We start from the raw sequence: 27446 nt of genomic DNA on the forward strand, positions 1-27446 counted from the left end.
CAGACCGGGGCACAAACCTGCGTCCCTTGCATCGGCAGGCGGACTCTCAACCACTGCGCCACCAGGGAAGCCCCCATTTTGCACTTTTTAAATTAGAACAAAAATTTTAAACTTTATCCATGCCTTCTCTTTTACAAATCAAAACACCTTATATCTCTCATCTGCTTATTATTCTTATAAATTTATAATGAGCATATATGATTATAGATAAAATAAGGTACATCATATCTTACTATCAGAAACTAACTTTTTAAACCAAAGTTAGAGATTTAGAATGGAACTCAAGGCAGTGTAAATATGTAACTTATTTTTCTAAAAGGTCTCTTGTAGCCTTCTGTTTAGAGCTTCTTTTGGGTCTTAAACTAGAATGTTCCATGTTTACTCATTCACTAAACTAATTATTTAGGTGTAGTATGTGGTGTTATACATGCACTTTGCAAAGCACTGAGCTGGAGTGGGTAAATCTGCAAATATATATGTTTATATTTCTCCACTCATTCAATAAATATTTATTGAGTATTTGCTGTATGCAAGGTACAATATCAGGAACTTCTGATACAAAGTTAAAACAGACACAGTCTTTGTACTACTTACAGTCTTAGAAAAGGAGAAAGACATTAATCAGATAATAATACAAATGTAAACTTATCACCATGAAAAATACTATGAAGAAAAGGTGAATGGTACTATCAGAGCTCATAAGGGAATTTGACTTAGTCTTTGGAGGGGCTATGCAAGGGCTCAAAGACTTACCTGAGGAAATGACTTTTGAACTGAGAGCCAGATGATTATTGGAAATTATGTAAGTGAAGGAGGATGTGAGAAAATTCCAGGAAGCAGAAATTATATATAATAGTGAGTAGTGAGTGCAAGTTATTTGAAATGAAAGGAGGCAGTGCAGCTGGAGCACAGGGAACCAGACGGAGTGTGATTCACAATGCAGCAGGAGAGCCAGCGGCAGGGGCCAGACCAATTTCACTATACTGGTCTGACCAGTAGTACATACTCAATTTTATTTATATGTAGTCACCAAATTCTATATTTTATTTTGGTTTCACCAACACAAGCCATTCAGGTGCCTTTATTTCTGGTTTCTTATTACTATGTAAAGTGTTTTTGAATTACTTGCTTTATCTACAAGATAATAGAATATCTTATAGCAGCTGTAAATATTCAAAACCAATGATACTGCTATAGAAAAACCATATCTTATGCTTACCGTTAAGCACTGATTCTACTTGAACCAAATAGCACATTTAGAATTCATATGTTGATTAGCAGTATCACGTACAGCAGTTTCACTTGTTGATCTTAGAATGCTAAGTTGACTAGCTTTTGTCTTATATAAATAAGGTTGAAACTGGTATATTATAGTGCCCCAAAAGTCGAATATTTTATATATAATATACTGGTATAAATGAATTTAAATTTATGTGGTGACAAGAATTAACTTCCTCCTGATGTTCTGATGTTTTAAAATATTTAAATAAATGTTTAAAAATTAATATGAAGAATGATTATAAAATTATGCTTATTTCATGTGTAGTTTGTGGCTTTTGTGTCATCAGAAGTTTAAAAAGATTCTTAAAACGTAATCGGATTGCATCTTTGTTTCAGAATTCACTGAAACGATATGTAATGCTTATGTAAGAGCAGCTAATGATGTAGTGATGAGATTTTAGCCCTTTTAAAACCTGTAATCCTGTATAATTTCACCCTTATTCAAAAAGAATTTGATGTAAATTGTTTCAAAACTGTCTAATATTCATGAATTATTGATTTACAGTGAACATTTACATTGTACTAGTGAACTCATGTAAGCATCTCTAACCTATGGGATATTTGTTTTGCAGGAGAAAATAGAAATTCTGTATTCACAACTTGAAATGTAATTTCCCATTAATATTAATTCTTTCATCGATTGTTACTACAAAATTGGCTAAAATTAATACTCTTCTGTCATAATAGATCAAGGTGATTTACATTTAGTTTTCTTTGTCTTTTTTGTTTGTTTGTTTTGTTTTATTCCCTCCACTCCCATTTATTTCATGGCATATCAGTGCTTCAGAGAATTTAGATGAGCTCTCTTCCTCCAGTAGCTGGTTACTTAACCAGAAGCACAGTAAGAAAAGGAGAAAAGACAGGACAAGATTGAAATCTCCATCCTTGACTATCATGAGTACAGCAGCTCGAACAAGGCCACTTCAGAGTTTCCACAAACGAAAACTCTACAGATTGAGCCCTACTTTTTATTGGACTCCGCAGGTAAGGTTGCCTTTGGGAAAACATGAACAAAGATTTTACTGTCAATATATTTCACAAGTTAGAGGATATGAACTGTACACAGTTGTTTAGAATAAGTGGGATTTAATAATTTTTAAACATAGCAGTGTATTCTGAAACTTCTCACATTTCCATTTTTTTAATCACTATTATGCTTAAACTAGTTTGAAAGAAATGTACATATCAAGTTGATTTTAAAATTTTACTGGTAAGGGTAACAAGGAAAACACAAGTGTATTATATATTTGCCTTTTGCTTAATAAAGAAAAAAGTAACAATCTGCAGGGCTGTCAGTTATTTTGGAGGAAATGACATTGCTCTCCCTTTTATGTTTGGTATTTGTTAAACCTGGTGAGCACTCCTTTTTCATATAAGCAATGAAGTTTTAGATGACCATGCTTACCCTTTTTGCAAATAAAATATGCTTCATTAAAAGCGTTCATTTTGAAAAGCATATTTTTCATTTGTTAGCAACATGTTAGGTTTACATCTTTCAGTGCATATCTAAATAAGCTGTGACGGAGGGCAAAATTATCTCTAGTTCTCATGGTATAACGTGCTTTTTTTCTATTTTATTTTTTATATGCCAATATTAAATATTTATTGTGGGAATGAATAATAATGGTGATGATTTGGGAAAATCTGGGAAATGTTTGATCAAGTTTATTTATGCCTTATTTTACAATATATATATATATTTTAACATCTTTATTGGAGTATAATTGCTTTACAATGGTGTGTTTCTGCTTTATAACAAAGTGAATCAGTTATACATATACATATGTTCCCATATCTCTTCCCTCTTGCATCTCCCTCCCTCCCACCCCGCCATCCCACACCTCTAGGTGGTCACAAACCACCTAGCTGATCTCCCTGTGCTATGTGGCTACTTCCTACTAGCTATCTATTTTAAATAATATGTCAAAGGAAAGACATTATCCTTGATTTAATATGGTTTTTGATTATTACTATATTAACTATTTTTAAATATATTTCTATAAAAAATCAAGATGCTTTGTTTCATTAGGAACCAATTTCAAATTTGGTTTTATAGGATCCTTTTGTAAATAGGAATGTGAATTCTGACAAATTAGTTTTTATTAATAGATTGAATTTTGCCATTTAGTAGTTCAGGTATTAGTAGTATGCTTTCCCAACTTGAAATTTTTAAGAAAGTTTTATTTCAGAATTTTAAGAAATTTTACATATTTAATTAACCTAATAGGAAAATATTTTATTTAAAGTTTTTATATAAGGAATTATATTTTATTTAATAATTTTTATTTAATGTTACTACAAGCAATAAAGAAACAATATATTTGAAAATTATTTCATAATTTCATAGTTATAAATAGAATTGTCTATCAAAAATATCTCACATATGAATATGCCTTAATATTCTGACTGGAAGGAATCTATCTGAATAATTTAGGGGATTTGCTCAATATTACTAAAGTACTGCATATGTCTTGATAATATAAAGATTGGCCTGGAAAAGTGTGAACAAATTTAAAACTTTCAGCAAAGGAAGAAACAAGTCTAACATTGTTACTAGTAGACCATATAATTTACCATATTCCAGTCAGAATACTAAGCATTTTCAGTACATTATTCTATTTAGTTCTCAAACATAAAGCTATGAGGCATTATCAATCCCACCTTTAGATGCAGAAATTGAAGTTTAGGGATATTAAGTAACTTTCCCAAGGTCATACAGCTAGTAAACAATAAGTCTGATTCCGAAGCCATGTTCTTATCCATTAGTACATTGATAACAACAAAAATAAACCAAATCTTTTTTTAATCAATATTTTTTTTTGAAGTTGATCTACAGTATTGTGTTAATTTCTGCTGTACAGCAAAGTGATTCAGTTTTATATATATATATATATATATATATATATATATATATATATATAACTGTACTGTACTGTAGAGATATATATATATATATATATACATTCTTTTTTTAATATTCTTTTCCATTATGGTTATCATAGGATATTAAATATAGTTCTCTGTGCTATATACTAGGACTTTGTTGTTTATCCATTCTCTATATAAAAGCTTACATCTGCTAACCCCAACCTCCCACTCCATCCCTCCCCCAACACCCTCCCCCTTGGCAACAACCAGTCTGTTCTCTATGTCCATGATTCCATTTCTGTTTTCATAGATAGGTTCATCTGTGTCATATTTTAGATTCCACATGTAAGTGATATCATATGGTATTTGTCTTTCTCTTTCTGACTTACTTCACTTAGTATGATTATCTCTAGTTGCACCCATGTTGCTGCAAATGGCATTATTTCATTCTTTTTTATGTATGAGTAGTATTCCATTGTATATATGTACCACATCTTCTTTAGCCATTCATCTGTTGACAGATATTTAGGTTGTTTCCATTTCTTGGCTATTGTGAATAGCGCTGCTGTGAACACAAGGGTTCATGTATCTTTTTGAATTATAGTTTTGTCTGGATATATGCCCATGAGTGGGATTGCTGGATCATATGGTAATTCTATTTTTAGTTTTCTGAGGAATCTCCATACTGTTTTCCACAGTGGCTAAACCAAAACTTTTATGTGCTTGAAATCAGTAGACTGTCTATTTGGGAATTGGGGAAGGGGCTTTATCTGATTAGAGGCATTTAGAAATGCACCATAAAATATGGGTTTTGAAGGATAAACAGAATATTGAAAGGGTTTAGGGGGAGATTAAAAAAAAGCACTTTAGGGCTTCCCTGGTGGCGCAGTGGTTGAGAGTCTGCCTGCCGATGCAGGGGACACGGGTTCGTGCCCTAGTCCGGGAAGATCCCACATGCCGCAGAGCGGCTGGGCCCGTGAGCCATGACCACTGAGCCTGCGCGTCCGGAGCCTGTGCTCCGCAACGGGAGAGGCCACAACAGTGAGAGGCCTGCATAACGCAACAAACAAACAAACAAACAAAAAGCACTTTAGTCATTGTAACAGAGGTGGAAAAAATTATGGAGAACAGTAAATGGCCCCACCCCCAACTTATCGCCCAAATTTCCAGGGTAATAGTTATTTACCTTTCTAAATTTAATAAATGTCATTTCTCTCAGGAAGCCTTCCTTGATATTCCCACTATGGGGTATATAATGATGTAGCACCCTGTGTTATAATAATAATCCATTATTTTATAATAATGTTCCATTTATTTTTCTGTCTTCTCATTACATTGTAAGTTTTTTGAGAACAGGAACTGTATATTTCTGAACCTATAAGGCCTTGAACAGTAACTGTCCAATAGTATATGCTCAATAAATAATTAATATGTGAAAGAATTATTGTAGTGGAATGTAGAAAGATATTTAAAAGGCAATGGAGAGTGAGAATTTGTGTGTGTGTGGGTGTGTGTGTTTCCTTGATTTGCTTTTTGAAAGGGTCTAGAACTGTAATGTCTAATAGAACTTTCTGTAATGACGAAAATGCTCTATAAATATCTGTGCTGTCCAATATGGTAGCTACTAAATACATGTAACTATTGACTACATGAAATGTGACCAGTGCAGCTGAGGAACTGAATTTTTATTTTTATTAATTTTGATTTAAATGGCCACATTTGGATAATGGCTACCAAATTGGATATAACAAGTCTAGACTCAAACTTACCATGATAGCAGTGAGAACACGTGGCACTCATTCTTGTTTTCTAATACTATTCCTTACTGAAAGGAAATATAGATCTTTGGAGAAGTGTCTGATCTCCAGGGTTGGAGAAAAGGGGCTATAAAATGGGCCTGGAACGTCTTATTGTTACCAGAAGGCAAGGAAGTGTTTAAAAAAATGATGGGGGCATGTCAAAAAAAAAAAAACCAAGACCTTGTTTGAAGAGGCTTCCACTGGCCAAATCTGGGGCTCTTTGAGCATTGAAATAGCTAAGGACAGTAATGAACCCAGTGAAAAGATAGGTAGCCATGAATGTATCCTGATGAGAGAGAGAGAGAGAGATTAAAAAGGGAAAGGGAAGACTTTTGCATAGAGTAGGATACTGATTAATAAATGTGGAGTGAGCAGTCAAATTAGAGAATCATTGCAATAATCATAGTAAAGATTGACTGGGTAAGAATCATCAATGCATGAAAAGTCTGGGGTCAGGATTGGGGAAAAGTTTGATGAGGAGCAGGATATTGATATTGTCTTAACTGTATGGTAGAGAACCAGACAATAATCTTGCCTGAGTGATCAAAACTAACGTAGCCTATGTCTGTTCAGAGAAAGGAACAGCTGAGAACAGTGACCTCCAGGTCCCAGGGTCCCTGTGGCACAGGCCATGCTGTGCAGGGGCTGGAGGAGAGGGCCCTAGTTGTGTGAGTTTGCCCTGGATTCAGCAGGAGGTAGTAGAGGTCAGTGCCAAACAGGCTGGGCTGGAGCAGCAGAAAGACAGGGGAGGAGCCAGCACTCCTGAGACCCACCAAGGCCCTGAATGACACTGATGTGAGAAACACAGCAACCAAAGACAGTGTGTGGACTTGGTTTGTGTCTTGATTTGAACAAGAACCCTGAAAAGACATTTTTGAGATCATTGGGAAAAATTGACCACAGCTGATGATTAGATGTTGTTCAGGAATAATTGATAATTTTGTTGGTGTGATAATGATATTGTGGTTATGTAAGGAAAAGACCTTATTTTTAAGAGATACATTCAGTAGTGAAATGGGTAACATGACAATGCTAAGAATTTGCTTGAAAATATCAGAGCAAAACAATGAAGTGAAGGAAAGAAAGGGAGAAGAGGATGGATGAAGTGAGAGCAGTAAAAGGTTAATTTGGAGAGGTAGGTACACAAGGGATCAGTATATTATTCTTCGTGCTTTTGCATATGTTTAAAAACTTGAACAATAAGAAAAATAAAAAAATAAAAAAACTAACGTAGCCTATTAGAAGGATACAATATCACTATGTAGTATTCTGACCAGACATACATAACCTGAATTTAATCATGAGGAAACATCAGACAAAGCCAAAATCAGAAACATGCTATTAAGAAATGAAAACTGGCCTGTATACTTAAAAAAAACAACAAAAACAAACAAACAAAACCCAATGTAATAAAAGCCAAGAAATCCCGAGGAACTGCTTCAGATTGAAAGAGAGACTAAGATATATGACAACTGAATGAATTTATGATCCAGATCACAGTTCTTTTAGAAGGAAAATATGGGGACAATTGACAAAACTGGACTATTGATGCTAGATTATATTAAAATATTGTATCAATGTTGAATTTCCTGAGTGTGATATTTTACAGTTATGTAAGAAAATATACTTATTCTAGGAAATACACATTGAAATATTAAGGGGTAAAATGACTAAGGCATCCATTTTATGTAATAAACTAACTCCTGTGCATCTAGAATGGTACTAGCTATGTAACATCCTTGGCAGAATTTAGAAAATAATTATTTAAATCATTTTCTATAGTGTTTAACTCTCTAGGGTACTGGTTGAGAACAGCTTATATAAGGGCAATGGAGAGAGGTAGCAGTCTTCTGCTACTAGGTAGCGTATAGTATAGATAGATGGCCGATCAATATTCTCACTGCAATAACTACATGTATAAGTTACCAAAAAAAATCATACTATTAAAGACATTAGGGGGATTCTGGTTTCAGCTCCAACATGTAAAGAGCTTGGAAGTTGTCACTACTGTCCTTACAGCGAGAAAAAGGTGAACAGACTGAAAATCAGTGCCTTTTCATGAACCCATCAGATAATTGAGGTTGCAGAGCAAACCGCCAACCCGAAATATGGAGAGACAGGCAAATCCAAGGAGTCACAGCCAAGATCTGCTTACCTGGAGCAGAAACCATAGCAATCATAAACTAACTGGTAGGAACACTTAAATGGTAATTTTGATGAATTGCTTGAGGCTGAGTGTGGACTAGTCTGAGAGTGAAAAACTCCTGGGGACTACAGCCTAAGGGAACCCCACACCTCACAAGTCCATGGACTTTACCTCTAGGCACCCAACTAAGTTCTCAGAATGAAGAACCAAAAAGGGTCCCTAGTGTCTCTGGAATGGAAGGGAAGGGTAACCTTTATGAAATAAGCCTAGAGCACTATCTATTACAAGGTTTACTCTTCAGGGAAAATAAACTTTACCAGAGCCTTATTCTACCTGAGAGAAGAGCATTTCTCCCGCTCCTGCCCTCTGTAGCCTTTCTGTCTCACCTAAGAGAGAATGGGGGTGGAAAATAAGAAACACTTGTTAAAGTCACAGACCAGGGACACAGACCCACCAAAAGACTGAGATTTAATTGTAAGATTATAGTAGGTTATGCTACTATAGTAGATATACTTTCTCTCCCCCATTCTTTACCACAGCACCAACAGAACTCCAGTATAGTAACAGTGGGTTACAGCTGCAAAATATATAGTCTCTCTGAGGAGAACTATTTAACCGGGGAGACAAAAACAAGGACACTGGAAGAATTCGAGGCCTCTGGCACCTACAACTATAACTGGTATTAAATACAGTCCCACTCAGACTCTTAGATTAACATAACATCTCACAATAAAGGCCTGTTTACCTCAGATCCTATGACATTATGTTCAGCTTTCAACAAAAAATTACAGGCCATGTTAGGGAAAAAAAAACTCTGAAAAGACAAAGAATTCATCAGAACCAGGCTCAAATATGACAAAGGTATTGGAATTCTCTTAAATAACTAATATGTTAAAGTCTTTAATGGGTAAAGTAGAAAACATGCAAGAACAGATAGGTAATGTAAGCAGAGAGATGGAAACTCTTAAGAAGAATCAAAAGTAAATGCTAGAACAACAAAAAAAAATAACTGTAACCTAAATGAAGCATGCTTTTCTTGGGCTCATCAGTAGATTGGACATGGCTGAGGAAACAATCAGCAAGCTTATATAGGTCAATAGAAACTTCACAAACTGAAATGCAAAAAAAAAAAAAAAGGGAATGAATAACACAGAACAGCACATCCAAGAATTTGGGGGCAATTTCAGGTGGTGTTTCAGATAAGTGATTGGAATACCAAGAAGAGAAAGAGAACAGAGCAAAAACAAATATTTGAAGTAATAATACATGAGAATTTTCCAAAGTAAATGACAAGCACCAAACCACACATTCACAAAACTGAAGCAGGAGAACATCAAGCAGGATAAATACCAAAAAATAAATACTTAGGCATAATATTCAAAATGCATTAGACCAAAGATATAGAAAATCTTGAAAAATAGCAGAGAGAAAAACAGCTGTAGAAGAACAAGGATAAGAATTACAGCTAACTTCTCAGAAACCATGCAAGCAAAAAGAGTGGAATGAAATATTCAAAGTGTTGAAAGAAAAAAAAAGCAAACAACTATACTGGGCAAAATATTTACACCACCCCCCCAAAAAAGGTTATGTCTGTGGTCTAACTCCTGGTACTTATGAATGTGACTGTTCTGAGTTGAATTGTGTTCCCAAGAACTCATATATTGAAGTCCTAACCCCTAGTACCTTAGAATGTGAGCTTATTTGGATATAAGTTTGAGGCAGATGTAATTAGTTAAAATGAGGTGATTAGGGTAGACCCTAACCCAATATGGCTGGTGTCCTTATAAAAAGGGAAATTTGAACACAGATGCATACATACAGAGTGAATGCCATGTGAAGATGAAGATTGAGATCAGACTTATACTTTTACAGACCAAGGAACACCAAAGATTGACAGCAAAAACAGAAGCTGGAGAGAGGGATGAAATAGGTTCTTCCTCACAGTCTTTAAAAGAAACCAATCTTGCTGAAACATTGATCTGACCTCTAGCCTCCAAAACTATGAAAGAGTAAATTTCTGTTGTTTAAACCCTCAGTTGTGGTACTTAGTTGTGATAGACCTAGCACACTAATACAGTGACCTTATTTGGAAATAGTCTTTGTAGATATAATTAAGTTAAGGATCTGGAGTTAAGATGATTTGGGGGTTAGGATAGGCCCTAAATCCTGTGACTGGTATGCTTATAGGAGAAGAGAGAGAGAGATCTGAGACACAGAGATACAGCAAAGAAGGCTTTGTGAAGACGGAAGCAGAGAGTACACTTATGCTACTACAAGCCAGGGAACATCAGGAACCATCAGAAGTGGAAAGATGCAAGGAACGGTTCTCCCTAGAGCCTTCAAAGGAAGCTCAGCCCTACTAACACCTCAGTTTTGGATTTTGGGCCTCCAGAACTATGAGAAAATTAATTTCTGTGATTTTAAGCCACCTAATATATGGCAGTTTGTTATGGCAGCCCTAGGAAACGAATACAGACTTTGGTACCAGGAAGTAGGGTACTGTTTTAATAGATACCTAAAATTGTGGAATTGATTTGGAGTTGGGTAATTGGGTACAGTCAGGAAGAATTTTGAGGTGTGTGATTAAAAAAAGCCTAAATTCCAATGAAAGCTAAGAAGGAAGTGAGGAGGATAGAAGACAAAGTGCTGTCATCTTAGAGAATAGATATATTGTCTTGAACAGGATGTTACTAGAAAGAAATATGAATATCTAAGGTGATTCTGGTAAGACTTCAGAAGGAAAAGTTAAAAACTGGAAGAAAAGTGATCTTTATTATAAAGTGGTAGAAAAGTTGGCTGAATAATATTCTACTGCTGAGTGGAAAATAGAACTTGTAAGCATTGAACTCTTGGATATGTAGCTGAGCAGATTAACTAGCAAAGTGTGCAATTTCGGTCTGGTTTCTCCTTACTGTTTATTTTTTTATTTTATTTTTTAAAACATCTTTATTGGAGTATAATTGTTTTACAATGGTGTGTTAATTTCTGCTTTATAACAAAGTGAATCAGCTATACATATACATATATCCCCATATCTCCTCCCTCTTATGTCTCCCTCCCACCATCCCTATCCCACCCCTCCAGGTGGTCACAAAGCACTGAGTGGATCTCCCTGTGCTATGTGGCTTCTTCCCACTAGCTATCTATTTTACATTTGGTAGTTTATGTATGTCCAGACCACTCTCTCACTTCGTCCCAGCATACCCTTCCCCCTCCCCATTTCCTCAAGTCCATTCTCTACGTCTGCATCTTTATTCCTTTCCTGCCCTTAGGTTTTCCAGAACCACTATTATTATTATTATTATTTAGATTCCATACATATGTGTTAGCATACGGTTTTTGTTTTTCTCTTCCTAACTTACTACACTGTCTATGACAGACTCTGGTTCCATCCGCCTGACTACAAATAACTCAATTTCATTTCCTTTTATGGCTGAGTAATATTCCATTGTATATATGTGCCACATCTTCTTTATCTATTCATCTGTTGATGGGCTCTTAGGTTGCCTCCATGTCCTGGCTATTGTAAATAGAGCTGCAATGAACATTGTGGTACATGACTCTTTTTGAATTATTGTTTTCTCAGAGTGCATGCCCAGTAGTGGGATTGCTGCATTGTATGGTAGTTCTATTTTTAGTTTTTTAAGGAACCTCCATACTGTTCTCCACAGTGGCTGTATCAGTTTACATTCCCACCAACAGTGCAAGAGGGTTCCCTTTTCTCCACACCTTCTCCAGCATTTATTGTTTGTAGATTGTTTGACGATGGACATTCTGACTGGTGTGAGGTGATACCTCATTGTAGTTTTGATTTGCATTTCTCTAATGATTAGTGATGTTGAGCATCCTTTCATGTGTTTGTTGGCAAACTGTATATCTTTGGAGAACTGTCTATTTAGGTCTTCTGCCCATTTTTGGATTGGGTTGTTTTTTCATATCAAGCTGCATGAGCTGCTTGTAAATTTGGGGGATTAATCCTTTGTCAGTTGCTTCATTTACAAATATTTTCTTCCATTCTGAGGGTTGTTTTTTCATCTTGCTTATGGTTTCCTTTGCTATCCAAAAGCTTTTAAGTTTCATTAGGTCCCATTTGTTTATTTTTGTTTTTATTTCCATTTGTCTAGAAGGTGGGTCAAAAAGGATCTTTCTGTGATTTATGTCATAGAGTGTTCTGCCTATGTTTTCCTCTAAGAATTTTATAGTGTCTGGCCTTACATTTAGGTCTTTAATCCATTTTAAGTTTATTTTTGTGTATGGTGTTAAGGAATGTTCTAATTTCATTCTTTTACATGTAGCTGTCCAGTTTTCCCAACACCACTTATTGAAGAGGCTGTCTTTTCTCCATTGTATATTCTTGCATCATTTATCAAAAATAAGATAAACATATGTGTGTGGGTTTATCTCTGGGCTTTCTATACTGTTCCATTGATCTCTATTTCTGTTTTTGTGCCAGTACCATACTGTCTTGATGACTGTAGCTTTGTAGTGTAGTCTGAAGTCAGGAAGCCTGATTCCTTCAACTCTGTTTTTCTTTCTCAAGATTGCATGGGCTATTTTGGGTCTTTTGTGTTTCCATACAAATTGTGAAATTTTTTGTTCTAGTTCTGTGAAAAATGCCATTGGTAGTATGATAGGGATTGCATTGAATCTGTACATTGCTTTGGGTAGTATAGTCATTTTCACAATGTTGATTCTTCCAATCCAGGGAAATGGTATAGCTCTCCATCTATTTGTATCATCTTTAATTTCTTCCATCAGTGTCTTATAGTTTTCTGCATACAGGTCTTTTGTCTCCTTAGGTAGGTTTATTCCTAGGTATTTTATTCTTTTTGTTGCAGTGATAAATGGGAGTGTTTCCTTAATTTCTCTTTCAGATTTTTCATCATTAGTGTATAGGAATGCAAGAGATTTCTGTGCATTAATTTTGTATCCTGCAACTTTACCAAATTCATTGATTGCCTCTAGCAGGTTTCTGGTAGAGTCTTTAGGATTCTCTGTGTACAGTATCTTGTCATCTGCAGACAGTGACAGCATTACTTCTTCTTTACCTATTTGGATTCCTTTTATTTCTTTTTCTTCTCTGATTGTTGTGGCTAAAACTTCCAAAACTATGTTGAGTAATAGTGGTGAGAGTGGACAACCTTGTCTTGTTCCTGATCTTAGTGGAAATGGTTTCAGTTTTTAACCATTGAAAATGATGTAGGCTGTGGGTTTGTCATATATGGCCTTCATTATGTTGAGGTAAGTTTCATCTATGCTTACTTTCTGGAGGGTTTTTTCATAAATGGGTGTTGAATTTTGTCAAAAGCTTTTTCTGCATCTATTGAGATGATCATATGGTTATTCTCCTTCAATTTGTTAATGTGGTGTATCACATTGATTGATTTGCATATATTGAAGAATCCTTGCATTCCTGGGATAAACCCCACTTGATCATGGTGTATACTCCTTTTAATGTGCTGTTGGATTCTATTTGTTAGTATTCTGTTAAGGATTTTTGCATCTATGTTCATCAGTGATATCTGCCTGTAGTTTCTTTCTTTGTGACATCTTTGTCTGGTTTTGGTGTCAGGGTGATGGTGGCCTCATAGAATGAGTTTGGGAGTGTTCCTCCCCCTGCTATATTTTGGAACAATTTAAGAAGGATAGGTGTTAGCTCTTCTGTAAATGTTTGATAGAATTCGCCTGACAAGCCATCTGGTCCTGGGCTTTTGTTTGTTGGAAGATTTTTAATCACAGTTTCAATTTCAGTGCTTGTGATTGGTCTGTTTATATTTTCTATTTCTTCCTGGTTCAATCTCAGAAGGTTGTGCTTTTCTAAAAATGTGTCCATTTCTTCCAGGTTGTCCATTTTATTGGCATATAATTGCTTGTAGTAATCTCTCATGATCCTTTGTATTTCTGCAGTCTCAGTTGTTACTTCTCCTTTTTGCATTTCTAATTCTACTGATTTGCGTCTTCTCCCTTTTTTCTTGATGAGTCTGACTTATGGTTTACCAATTTTGTTTATCTTCTCATAGAACCAGCTTTTAATTTTATTGATCTTTGCTGTTGTTTCCTTCATTTCTTTTTCATTTATTTCTGATCTGATCTTTATGATTTCTTTCCTTCTGCTAACTTTGGAGTTTTTTTGTTCTTTCTCTAATTGCTTTAGGTGTAAGGTTAGGTTCTTTATTTGAGATGTTTCTTGTTTCTTGATGTAGGTTTGTATTGCTATAAACTTCCCTCTTAGAATTGCTTTTGCTGCATCCCATAGGTTTTGCGTCATCCTGTTTTCATTGTCTTTTGTTTCTAGGTTATTTTTTATTTTCTCTTTGATTTCTTCAGTGATCTCTTCATTATTAAGTTGTGTATTGTTTAGCCTCCATGTGTTTGTATTTTTTACAGATTTTTTTCTGTAATTGATATCTAATCTCACAGCGTTGTGATCAGAAAAGATACTTGATACTATTTCAAGGTCTTAAATTTACCGAGGCTTGATTTGTGACCCAAAATATGATCTCTCCGGGTGAATGTTCCATGAGCACTTGAGAAGAAAGTGTATTCTGTTGTTTTTGGATGGAATGTCTTATACATATCGATTAAGTCCATCTTGTTTAATGTATCATTTAAATCTTGTGTTTCCTTATTTATTTTCATTTTGGATGATCTGTCCGTTGGTGAAAGTGAGGTGTTAAAGTCCCCTACTGTGACTGTGTTACTGTCAATTTCCCCTTTTATAGCTGTTAGCATTTGCCTCATTTATTGAGGTGTTCTATGTTGGGTGTATAAATATTTACAATTGTTATATCTTCTTCTTGGATTAATCCCTTGATCATTATGTAGTGTCCTTCCTTGTCTCTTGTAACATTCTTTATTTTACAGTCTACTTTATCTGATATGAGTATTGCTACTCCAGCTTTCTTTTGATTTCCATTTGCATGGAATACCTTTTTCCATCCCCTCACTTTCAGTCTGTATGTGTCCCTAGGTCTGAAGTGTGTCTCTTGTAGACAGCATATATACAGGTCTTGTTTTTGTATCCATTCAGCCAGTCTATGTCTTTTGGTTCGAGCATTTAATCCATTTACATTTAATGTAATTATTGAGATGTATGTTCCTACTACCATTTTCTTAATTGTTTTGGGTTTGTTATTGTAGGTCTTTTTACTTCTCTTGTGTTTCCTGTCTAGAGAATTTCCTTTAGCATTTGTTGTAAAGGTAGTTTGGTGGTGCTGAATTCTCTTAGCTTTTTCTTGTCTGTAAAGGTTTTAATTTCTGCATCGAATCTGAATGAGATCCTTGCTGGGTAGAGTAATCTTGGTTGTAGGTTTTTCCGTTTCATCACTTTAAATATGTCCTGCCACTTCCTTCTCCTTGCAGAGTTTCTGCTGAAAGATCAACTGTTAACCTTATGGGGATTCCCTTGTACGTTATTTGTTGTTTTTCCCTTGCTGCTTTTAATATTTTTTCTCTGTACTTAATTTTTGATAATTTGAGTAATATGTATCTTGATGTGTTTCTCTTTGGATTTATCCTTTATGGGACTATCTGTGCTTCCTGGACTTGATTAACTATGTCCCTTCCCATATTAAGGAAGTTTTCAATTATAATCTCTTCAAATATTTTCTCAGTCCCTTTTTTCTTCTCTTCTTCTTTTGGGACCCCTATAATTCAAATTTTGGTGCGTTTAATGTTTTCCAGAGGTCTCTGAGACTGTCCTCAATTCTTTTCATTCTTTTTTCTTTATTCTGCTCTGTGTTATTTATTTCCACTGTTTTATCTTTCAGGTCACTTATCCGTTCTTCTGCCTCAGTCATTCTGCTATTGATTCCTTCTAGAGAATTTTTAATTTCATTTATTGTGTTGTTTATCATTGTTTGTTTGCTCTTTAGTTCTTCTAAGTCCTTGTTAAATGTTTCTTGTATTTTCTCCATTCTATTTCCAAGATTCTGGATCATCTTTACTATCATTACTCTGAATTCTTTTTCAGGTAGACTGCCTATTTCCTCTTCATTTGTTTAATCTGGTGCATTTTTACCTTGCTCCTTCATCTGTTGTGTGTTTCTCTGTCTTCTCATTTTTCTTAACTTACTGTGTTTGGGGTGTCCTTTTCACAGGCTGCAGGTTCGTACTTCCCATTGTTTTTGTTGTCTGTCAACAGTGGCTAAGGTTGGTTCAGTGGGTTTTGTAGCCTTCCTGGTGGAGGGTACTAGTGCCTGTTTTCTGGTAGATGAGGCCGGCTCTTGTCTTTCTGGTGGGCAGGACTGCATACAGTGGTGTGTGTTGGGACATCTGTGACTTTATTATGATTGTAGGCAGCCTGTCTGCTAATGAGTGGGGTTTGTTCTTGTCTTGCTAGTTGTTTGGCATAGGGTGTGCAGCACTGTAGCTTACTGGTCATTGACTGGTGCTGGATCTTAGCATTGAGATGGAGACCTCTAGAGAGCTTTTGCTGTTTGATATTACATGGAGTCTGGAGATCTCTGGTGGACCAATGTCCTGAGCTCAGCTTTCTCACCTCAGAGGCACAGGCCTGATATCTGGCTGGAGTACCAAGACCCTGTCAGCCACACGGCTCAGAAGAAGTGGGAGAGGGAGAGTGAGGGAGAGGGAGGGAGGGAGGGGGAGAGAGAGAGAGAGAGAGAGAGAGAGAGAGAGAGAGAGAGAGAGAAAAGAAAGAAAGAAAGAGAGAAAGAGAAAAAGAAAGAAGGAAGGAAAGGAAAGAAAGAAAGAAAGAAGAGCAGCCAAACCAAAAAACCAATCCACTAATGATGACAAGCACTAAAAGTTATACTAAAAAAAATAAAAAATAAAAAAATAAACCAGACAGAGCTCTAGGACAAATGGTAAAAGCAAAACAATATGGACAAACTCACACAAAGAAGCATACACATACACACTCACAAAAAGAGAAAAAGGAATATATATATATATATATATATATATATATATATATATATATCATTGCTCCCAAAGTCCACCACCTCAGTTTTGTGATGATTCATTGTCTATTCAGGTATTCCACAGATGCGGGGTACATCACGTTGATTGTGGAGATTTAATCCGCTGCTCCTGAGGCTGCTGGGAGACATTTCCCTTTCTCTTCTTTGTTCACGCAGGTCCTGGGGTTCAGCTTTGGATGTGTCCCCACCTCTGCATGTAGGTCGCCTGAGGGCATCTGTTCATTGCTCAGAGAGGATGGGGTTAAAGTAGCAGCTGATTCAGGGGTTCTGGCTCACTCAGGCCGTGAGGAGGGAGTAGTATGGTATGAGGGGCGAGCCTGCGGCAGCAGAGGCCAACATGACTTTGCAGCAGCCTGAGGTGTGCTCTGTGTTCTCCCGGGGAAGTTGTCCCTGGATCACGGGACCCTGGCAGTGGCGCGCTGCACAGGCTCCCAGGAGGGGACGTGTGGCTAGCGACCTGGGCTTGCACACAGGCGTCTTAGTGGCTGCAGCAGCAGGCTTAGCGTTTCATGCCCATCTCTGGGGTCTGCGCTGATAGCCGCGGCTCGCGCCCGTCTCTGGAGCTCGTTTAGGTGGTGCTCTGAATCCCCTCTCCTCATGCACCCTGAAGTAATGGTCTCGTCTCTTAGGCAGGTCCAGACTTTTTCCTGGACTCCTTTCTGGCTAGCTGTGGCACACTAGCTCCCTTCAGGCTGTGTTCACATAGCCAATCTCAATCCTCTTCCTGAGGTCTGACCTCCAAAGCCCGAGCCTCAGCTCCCAGCCCACACCTGCCCCAGAGGGTGAGCTGACAAGCCTCTCAGGCTGTTGAGTGCTGGTGGGCACCCATCCTCTGTGCAGGAATCTCTCCACTTTGCCCTCTGCACCCCTGTTGCTGTGCTCTCCTCCGTGGCTCTGAAGCTTCCCCCCCCACCATCCCTCATCTCCGCCAGTGAAGAGCCTTCCTAGTGTGTGGAAACTTTTCCCCTTCACAGCTCCCTGCCAGATGTGCAGGTCCCATCCCTATTCTTTTGTTTTTTTCTTTTTTCTTTTGCCCTACCCAGGTAGGTGGGGAGTTTCTTGCCTTTGGGGAAGTCTGAGGTCTTCTGCCAGTGTTCAGTAGGTGTTCTGTAGGAGTTGTTCCACATGTATATGTATTTCTGATGTATTTGTGGGGAGGAAGGTGATCTCCACGTCTTACTCTTCTGCCATCTTAAAGGTCTCTCTCCTCTCTTTACTGGTTATAATAAAAATATGGGAGGATATAGATAACTTGAGGAAGAAATTGTTAAGCAAAAAGGAGCCAGAACTTGATAATTTGGGAAATTCTCATCCTGCTGCTAAAAATTATATAGCATGCTCTGGAGAGAAACCAAGGGTGTGGCTGGACAAATTTTTGCTGTAGAGATTAAGTATGTGACTCAGGGATTCAATCAACCATCTTAGCTGAAGCCAGGAAATAGAGATGAGGTTATCTAGAAAAGATCTAGGGAGAACCCTCTTGTCTAATGACATGGATCTGCTTGACATACAGGGGAGACCCACCAGGTTTTTGAGAGTGTTTTATCAACAGAAGCACTACCAGCTTAGACTGAAAGGGGCAGAACTGCACAAAATGAAAGAAAGTTGACTGACTCTCAAAATTTTACAGGCAGGCAATGCACTGATAGAGCTACTCAGCTACAAACATGTACTAACCTTCAAAAAAAGGGAAGGTGAATCATAGACCTAAATGCAAAAGGAGAACAGTAAAGCTAGATGAAAACATAGGAAAATACCTTCATGTCTTTGGGGGTAGTCAACTTCTTAAACAGAATACAAACAATACTAATCATAAAAGAAAAATTGTTAATTTGGGCTTTGTTAAAATTATGAACCTATTTCCATTAAAGACAGCATTAAGAATGTCAATAAAGTATATACACTAAGTCAAGACATTTGCTATATGTATATATTTGTATGTATATATATCCAAAAAAGATGTATCATATATATATATATATTCTTACATGTATATATATATATTCCTACATGTGTGTATATATATATATATATCCCTAAGAAAAACAAGAAAATAGCAAACAATCCAATTAAAAATAGGCATAACACAGAGTTGCACCCTTTATTTTTATTTATTTATTTGTTTGTTTGTTTGTTTTTTAATTTTGGCTGCACCAGGTCTTAGTTGCGGCATATGGGATCTTCGTTGCGGCATGTGTGATCTTTTAATTGTGGCATGTGGACTTCTTAGCTGCAGCATGTGGGCTTCTTAGTTGTGGCATGTGGACTCCTAGTTGCAGCATGCAACTCATAGTTGTGGCATGTATGCATGATCTAGTTCCCCAACCAGGGATTGAACCCAGGCCCCTGCATTGAGAGTGTGGAGTCTTACCCACTGGACCACCAGGGAAGTCCCAAGAACTTCTTTTAAATAAAAAAATAGACATAAGATTTGAACAGATATTTCATAAAGGAAGTTATCCAAATGGACAATAAGTATATGAAAATGTGTTTAAAATTATTACTCATCAAGGAAATGCAATTAAAACTACAATAAAATACACTGCATACATCTATCCTTATAATTCAGCAGTTCCACTCTTAGGAACGTTCCCAGGAGAAATGAATACATCTGTACACAAAAAGACTTGTGTAAGAATTATTATAATAGCTTTATTTGTTAAAGTTGGAAACATAAAGCAATCTAAATGTCTATCAGAAGGAGAATTGTGGTATATAATACAGCAGTAAAAAGGATAGACTACTGATACAATAACTTAGATATATCTCCCAGAGTTATGTTGACTTAAAGAAAAGAATACATATTCTATAATAAATATAGATAAAATTTGGAAGTGTCAGAAGTTAGAATTAGGGTTACTTCAGTGAAAGTGGTGGGAGTTGACCAGGAAAGGGTACAACCAGGGTTTCTGGGTTGTTGGAACTGCTTTGTATCTTGGTCGTGGTGGTGGATACTACGTGTATACATATGCAAAGATTCGTCATATATATATATTTTCTTTGCCATAGAAGTAGGTATGGGTACATGCTACACAGTCAGACTTAGCCCATCCTTCTTATTTTGGTCATCTATTTTTACATAATAAACCATCCCAAATTTTAGTGGTTTAAAAACAATTTATTATTATCTTTCATGATTCTGTGAATTACCTGAGTGGTTCTTCTTCCAGTCTTGCCTAAGATCTCTCATACAGCTACAATAAGATGGTAACTGGGACTGGAGTCATCTGAGGTCTTGAATGGTTTAGAATACTTGGGTTTCATACTCTCTCCTTGTAGTCTCAGAGTCTTTCTATGGAGCTTCTCCACAGGGTTTCTTTAGCAGGGTAGTTTTACATGGTGACCCAGATTCTCAAAAATGTAAACATGAAAGCTTCCAGTGCTTCTTAAGACATAGGTGTAGACTTAGTGCCGTGCCTTTCTGTTGAATTTATTGGTTAAAATGAATCAATGTAGGATTTAATGTGGGAGGGACAATTCAAGGGCAAGAATACTGGGAGATGTGGTTCATTGGAAGCCATCAGTGGGGACTACCACAGACCATCCTCTGATTGCCAATTATTGACATCTCTCTCATATGTAAGAACAACCTAATCTTTTCCCCTAAACACCTCTAATTTCTCCTCTCATTACCTCATTAGGTTCAGGCTTAAAGTATTAAATTTCATTTTCTTAAATCATGACCGGGTACCTGAACTGCAACTTTTTATGTGTGGCCCCTCAGGTGTGGTTCTTTAGGTGTAGCTCCTCAAGTATGATTTCCCTGGATGGAAGGATTTGTGAACTAATGTTATTAGTCATTTGCTCTAGACATACCCAACATATAATAGTGAGACAGGGATAATCAGAATAAACACTGCTCAGACAGGGGGAAATGGGAAGAATATAGCAGTTCTGAAATACACAAGCAGGCACAAGTTGCACGTTTGTTAATGTGGGCCTGCTCCTCTGGAAGCGGTTCTTTGTAGCTGTTAGCTCTGCCTGGTGGACTCTTGGCTGCATTCTCTGAGTCACCTTTCCTTTTCCATAAAAAAAGCACCTTTTAAAATATGTGTTGGTTTTCTCAGCATGCTTTCTGTCTGTAAAAGGCTGAAGGCCCATAGGTCTTGTCATTTTGAGCTATTTCTGTCTTAGTCCAAGTTCAAGTCTTTAAATCTTTGTGGACTTCCTATGTATCACATTGAAATAAACTCCATTAGACAAAAGTCATATCTGCACATCTCTTCAACACAGACCCGTCTTGATTTTGGACTTTGTGTGAGGCTGCTGTGGGACAATACCCTGAAGATACTTAATGGCATTTTTTGTGTAGCAGAGAACATCAGAGCACGCCTTTAATATTCTTAGAAGCCGTCTTGTCTAGATGTGAGGATCTACCAACATGTCTCAAATCTTTCTGAGGTCTTAATAAAGGGTTTTCCAGTCTCACCCCTGAGATCTTGACACTGAGGCCACAGTTTTACTGGCAGTTCCCTGGATTTGATCTTTGTACTAATGTCATTTCTTACTGTGCGAACCTTTTGCTATCTGGAGTGGCTGGAAACGAGAAACAGTCTTATTTTTGAACCCAGCAAGCCTTGGTTCCATATTTCCTCTAAATTCTGCTTGAAAACTTATTACCTCCTTTTGAAGCTCATTACTCCATCCATACTTTATCATAGGCAATTAAGTGAACAATTGGCACTTTAAAAATTCTGCCTAGAAACCTCCTTAGCCAGATCTATGAATTCATTATGTACCTTTTTTATCTTCCACATTTCTACAGGCAATTGTTACACTAGTGGTTCTGTCCGAGCAATAAGATAAAAGAAATAGAGGTAAAAGGATTAGAATAATTATTTAGAATCATCATTTGCAGAGGTTATAATCCCTTTGCTAGGCAAAATTAATAAAAACATAAATTAGTATGCACTTTTACTTGATTTTGCCCTTTTTACAATACTAATCTCTAACAAGAATGTCAAATAATAATAGCTAATATTTATTAAGCAATTATGTACTAGGGACTGTTTCAACTTATGAATAATTTATATGTGTTTCTTATTTAATATTCATGCCCCATTTTATATGGGAAACTGAAGCACAAAGTGGGATGAAAAGATACACTCTTTACATAAATGTAAGTAAGCACGAGTTTGTAGTTTTCTTTTAAGTGTTAATGCTGAGTCTTAACACTACTTCTTTGATGAGCTTGTGTAAAACATCTGATTTGAATGTTGTGTGAATTGTTTCAGACTGTTTCTCCCTATGAAATTTCAGCCCATATCAACAATTGTTAAAACTCTAGGTAATTTCTAAAGCTATTTTAATTTTTTGGCTTTCTTATCTTCTAGCTGAATTATATATTTTGCTGTCTTATTCATTACTATTCATACATACATTACTTATTCATTACTAAAATACTTTAGTTTATTCATGGACAGTCTATGCCTTCTTTATGCTTGGTATAATATTGCTTAATCTACTGAACTATAGAGTTATCTTTAGAATCAGGAAAACACATTGGCAGACATAGATAAGATATGAATATGTTTTCCAGAATAGTATTCTACTATAAGTCTTAAAATGTAAATGTGGCTAATACCTTTTTTGAAAGCACAATTTCATTTGCAATTAAGAATTAAAGCAAAAGTCTATATTTGGCCATAATATACCTCTTCAGCTCTTGCTTGATAGGAGTATAAACCACTATACAATCTTAGGCCCTACCTTGTTCATGTCTCAGCTTACACAACAGGAGCCAACCTGACTACCTACTGGCAGAGGGAGTTCTCTGTCCCACTAGGACAAGAGGACAGAGGCTTCTGGCATCCAAGGATAGAATTCTGGATAGTTTTCTAGAGAAACACGTTGTGGGTAATTGGGCATGCCCAATTAGGATGCTAATCATAACAATAATTCTATTTTAAGTTAGAGTAGTGATTTTATTTTAAGATTTTTAGTTAATTAACATAAGTGTTTGAGCAAGAATAAGCCAAGAAATTTATTCAGTGAGTAAGACCAGAGATCAGAATATTTAATATTTTATATGAAATTGATAAAAGTATAGATGGTTTGGCTATGAGTGGGGAAAGGAAGTGGGAAAAAGCCCAGAGTCTCATTTGGTCATGCTCCCAACCACCTTCCTCCATAATGCGGGGGTGGCCATCATGGTGATTATTTCTTCCCTATTAATACTTGCAGTCCCTGAATATAAGTTTTAAATCACCTGTACCATAAATATCAAGACTTAACACAGGCAAAATTTTTAAATTAAAGAAACTTTATTTGCAGGACCCTAACTTGTCTTTTATTGTCCTTCTTCCTCATGATGTCTCGCATCCTCTCTGCTATGTAGTGTTTTTATGCAAGCTTTCTGCTTTCCCATAGTATTCTTTAAGTTCCCTAACTTATTTTTTTCTTTCCCTCCCTTGCTTTTATGTAAACATACAACCTGTGTTGTCTCTAGGAGACCCTGCTAATCTCTGATAAACTATTTACCAATGATACTGTCACTCTGAAGAATGCTATTTGCATTTTGTAAAGTCCTACAGAAGTAGTAAATTAAATATAAAATAGTCACATTAGACTATTCACTATGGAATGCTGGGTAGGAAACTATTTTGAGCAGGAGAAAATTTTCAGTCATAAGTTTTAGCATGTAATCCAAGAGCCATTTCATATATATTGATAACAGTTGTTATATCACATATTTTAAATTAAAATTTACAACTGAGAATAAATATTATAACCCTTATAAAATAAGGTAGAATTATTCCTGTTTTAAACTCTGTTCTTCTGTGTTGTTTTTATATCTCTGAAGACAAATTTGCAAAAGTAGTGTTTTTTAGTGTTCGGTAGTCAATCTCATCATTGTTATTTCATAGATTATTAAATCATAAGGCTGGCTGGTTTAATAAAATAATCCAGTTATGGAAGTTAAGTTATATATTAAAAAATTCCATTTTAAGGTTTTCACTTACTTTTTCAAATGTAAAATTATTACATTTGTATACTTTATGTGCATGCATGCTACTTTTGTGAGCAAATAATTTAAGAATTTTAAAGAAAAATAAAGACATGCATGGCCTTACAGAAATTTAAATTCCTCTTGGGGAAACAAGGCAGAAGCATGTGCAAATTTAATTGCAACACAAGAGATAAATATTGGCAGTCACAGATAATATTCTCTTCTACGCTGAGTGCTAGGAGAAGAAATATCTGAATTGAGCTAACAAATAATGACTCTGAAATAAAAAATAGGTTAATTCCATGGTATAGGAGGTGTCTGATTAAATGGAGAAGGGGAGATGACTTAAGAGCCTGTATGTATTCTTATTCTACTGGGAAGCCAACTCTCTTTTCCATGCCACACCGACTTCAGCTCCACCAGTTGGAGAATCTGCTCTAGAGAGTGGAAGTGTCTTGGTTGAAGGTTTTCTCACTTTGCTGCAACAATTCTGTACTGCAGGGACTTTTATGGGTTGACTAGTAGAGACAAATTTATAGTATGTATAACATTTCATTGAGAAATTATGCTTTATGTAATTATAGATAAATCTGGAAGTTAGCAAATTTCTAAGCCTAAAAAATCATTTCCTGTTGGGGTCTGTTTGAATAAAGACTTAATTGAAGTAAGGAGGGAGCAAACCCATACAAAGATCTAGAGGTGAAGCACTGCAGTATATCCAGATCATTAAACATAGGAGGAAAAGACAGCAATGAGAAAGGCCAAAAGAGTAGCTAACATTGGTGAAAATAGATAATTCAAAGGACAGAAAATAACTTCAAGAATAGCCTGTTGTAATAAAGAAGCAATTGTAGAACAAAAAGCTGCCTTTAGAAATTATAAATAAATTTGCTGGAATTAAAATTTCATATAAGAATTAGGATATAAAGTGAAGAAATCTCCCATAACACAGAAAAAAATTATACATGAACATTTCCCATAGTTTAAAAAAAGACAAGGTGTTTTCAGTTTAAGATACTGTTGAGCATTAAAAATTAAAATAAATAGCCCACACCTAAACATATTCTTTGAAATTTTGGAATATCTAGAACACAAGATCTGAAAGCTTTTGAAGGGAAAATAAAACTAACAACAAAAGCAACACGTAATCTATAATGGATAAGAATGGAACTGCCATTGAAATTCTCATTGGCAACTCTAGATGCTGAAATACAATGGAACAGTGTCTCCAAAGTTCCAAAAGATTATTTTGAGCCTAGAGATGAGATAAAACTGTCATTTTCAGATGGAATAATTACATAGAAAATCCAATAGAATCAATAAATTATTAGAATGAATACCATTTCTGCACATAAATAATAACCAATTAAAAATACAATAGAAAACAAGATACATCCCCACAAGCAGACTGTCAGTCATCTAAGAATTAACACAGAATATGACATAAAAATGCTGTAACAACAGGTTTAAAGCTCTTATTACAGGATATAAAATATCTTAGTAAAGACTTTCAAGTTTCTTGAATTAAAGGTGATTGCAATCAATTTTAGCTGCATTTTTGAAAGGTAATAACTTTTTCAAAAATGTATATCCATAAATAGCTAAGTATACTTCAAAAAAAGAAGGGGGTGGGGGGTGGAGAGGTGGTAGGACTACTAGATACTGATTTACAGTAATACAGTTTATGGGCTGGCACAAGTATAGACAAATGGATCCAGAGTAAGATCTCTAGCACAATACTATTTATGTACACTTAAATATTAAAATTAAAATGTGTTCTATAATAATGCATACAAAAAAAAATCCAGATCAAATACATTAGAATGGAGATGAGAGGAAATAACAGTGGGGAATGAGTATTAAAAGGGAATATAAAACATAATAGTACTTCCTTGTGTGTCTGTATCACAATTTTTTATCCATTCATCAGCTCTTAGACACTTGGGCTATTTTTGGTTTTGGCTACTATTAATAAATCTGCTATAAACACACAACTTTTGTGTCATTGTTTTTGGATAGTATCATTTTACATTACTACCAGCAATGTATGAGAATTCCAGTTGTTCCCCATTCTTGCTATAACAATATTATCAGTCCTTATAATTTTAGCTATTCCACTGAGTGTGTGGTGGTATCCTAAGTAAATGATACCTGCTTTGGATTTAATTTGCCTCCCTCTCTTTTTTTAACTTCTTAAGGTAGAAATTTTAAAAATCGATTTTCAGTCTTCTAATATAACCATAGAAGCTATAATTTTCCTTTTGAGCACTGTTTAACATCCCACAAATTTTAACATATTGTGTTTTCAGTTCAGAATATTTTCTGATTTGTCATATGATTTCTTCTTTGACCCTGGGTGATTTAGAATTATGTTTAATTTCCAAATATATGGGGATATTCCAAATATCACTCTAATTTCTAATTTAATTCCATTGTGATTATTAAACATACTTTGTATGATTTTAGTCCTTTTAATTTATTGAGATTTGTTTTATGGCCCATCATAGAGTCTATCTAGATGCATACTTGAAAAGAGTGTATATTTTCCTGTTTTTTTGATGGGGTTTTCTATAAGTGTTTTTTAGTTTCATTTGGTTGATAATACTGATCAAGACTTTTATATCCTTATTGATTTCCATCCTACTTGTATTAAAATCTCTGTAAGTGTGGATTTTTCCATTTCTCTTTATATGTATTTCAATTTTTGCTTCATGTATTTTGAATTTTGGTTAGTACCTGCATAGATGTTTAGTTTTCTTTTTATATCTCTATGACTTGACCCTTTTATCATTATAATATGTTGGTTCCTATCCCTGAAATCTACTTTCACTGATGCTAATAATATCTACTCCAGCAATTTAATGATTACTGCTTAGGTGGTATATCTGCTTTCATACTTTTATTTGTATCTTATCTATGATTTTATATTTAGTGCTTTACTTGTAGACATTATATATTTAGGTCTTGCTTTTTTATTCAGTCTGAAAGTTTCTTTTAATTGGAGTATTTAGACCATTTATATTTAAAGTAATTATGATATAATTAGGGTTTTTTTCACTTTTTGTCTAGTTTATTTCACTTACCATAATGTCTTCAAGGTTCATAGTCTTGTAGCATATACCAGAATTTCATTCCTTTTTACTGCTGAATAATAATACATTGTTTTTATATGTCACAGTTTATTTATCCATTCCATTGTTGATGGACATGGGTCTTTTTGACCTTTTGGCTATTGTGAGTAATGCTTATTTAGTATACGAATATCTGTTTGTGTCTCTGTTCTCAGTTCTTTTGGGGCATAAACATAGAAGTGGAATTGCTGGATCACATAGTAATTCAATGTTTAATTTTTTAAGGAACCATCATACTGTTTTATACAGTGGCTGCACCATTTTACATTCCTACCAGTAATGTACAACAGTTCTAATTTCTCCTTATCCTCTCCAACACTTGTTATT

The 27446-nt window shown here is 35.6% G+C and overlaps 1 protein-coding gene across 1 annotated transcript in view; it reads left to right on the forward strand.

Moving 5' to 3' along the window:
• KANSL1L (KAT8 regulatory NSL complex subunit 1 like) overlaps positions 1-27446 on the forward strand; it is a gene marked incomplete at both ends in the record, with an annotated part of 162329 nt that overhangs the window by 80678 nt on the left and 54205 nt on the right. Inside the window, 1 exon segment of the mRNA XM_079710263.1 lies at positions 2061-2265. Within this exon segment, the coding sequence (XP_079566389.1) occupies positions 2061-2265 (205 nt within the window).

Source organism: Hyperoodon ampullatus (genome assembly GCF_949752795.1).
Source record: "Hyperoodon ampullatus genome assembly, chromosome: 8".
Lineage (NCBI taxonomy): Eukaryota > Metazoa > Chordata > Mammalia > Artiodactyla > Ziphiidae > Hyperoodon > Hyperoodon ampullatus.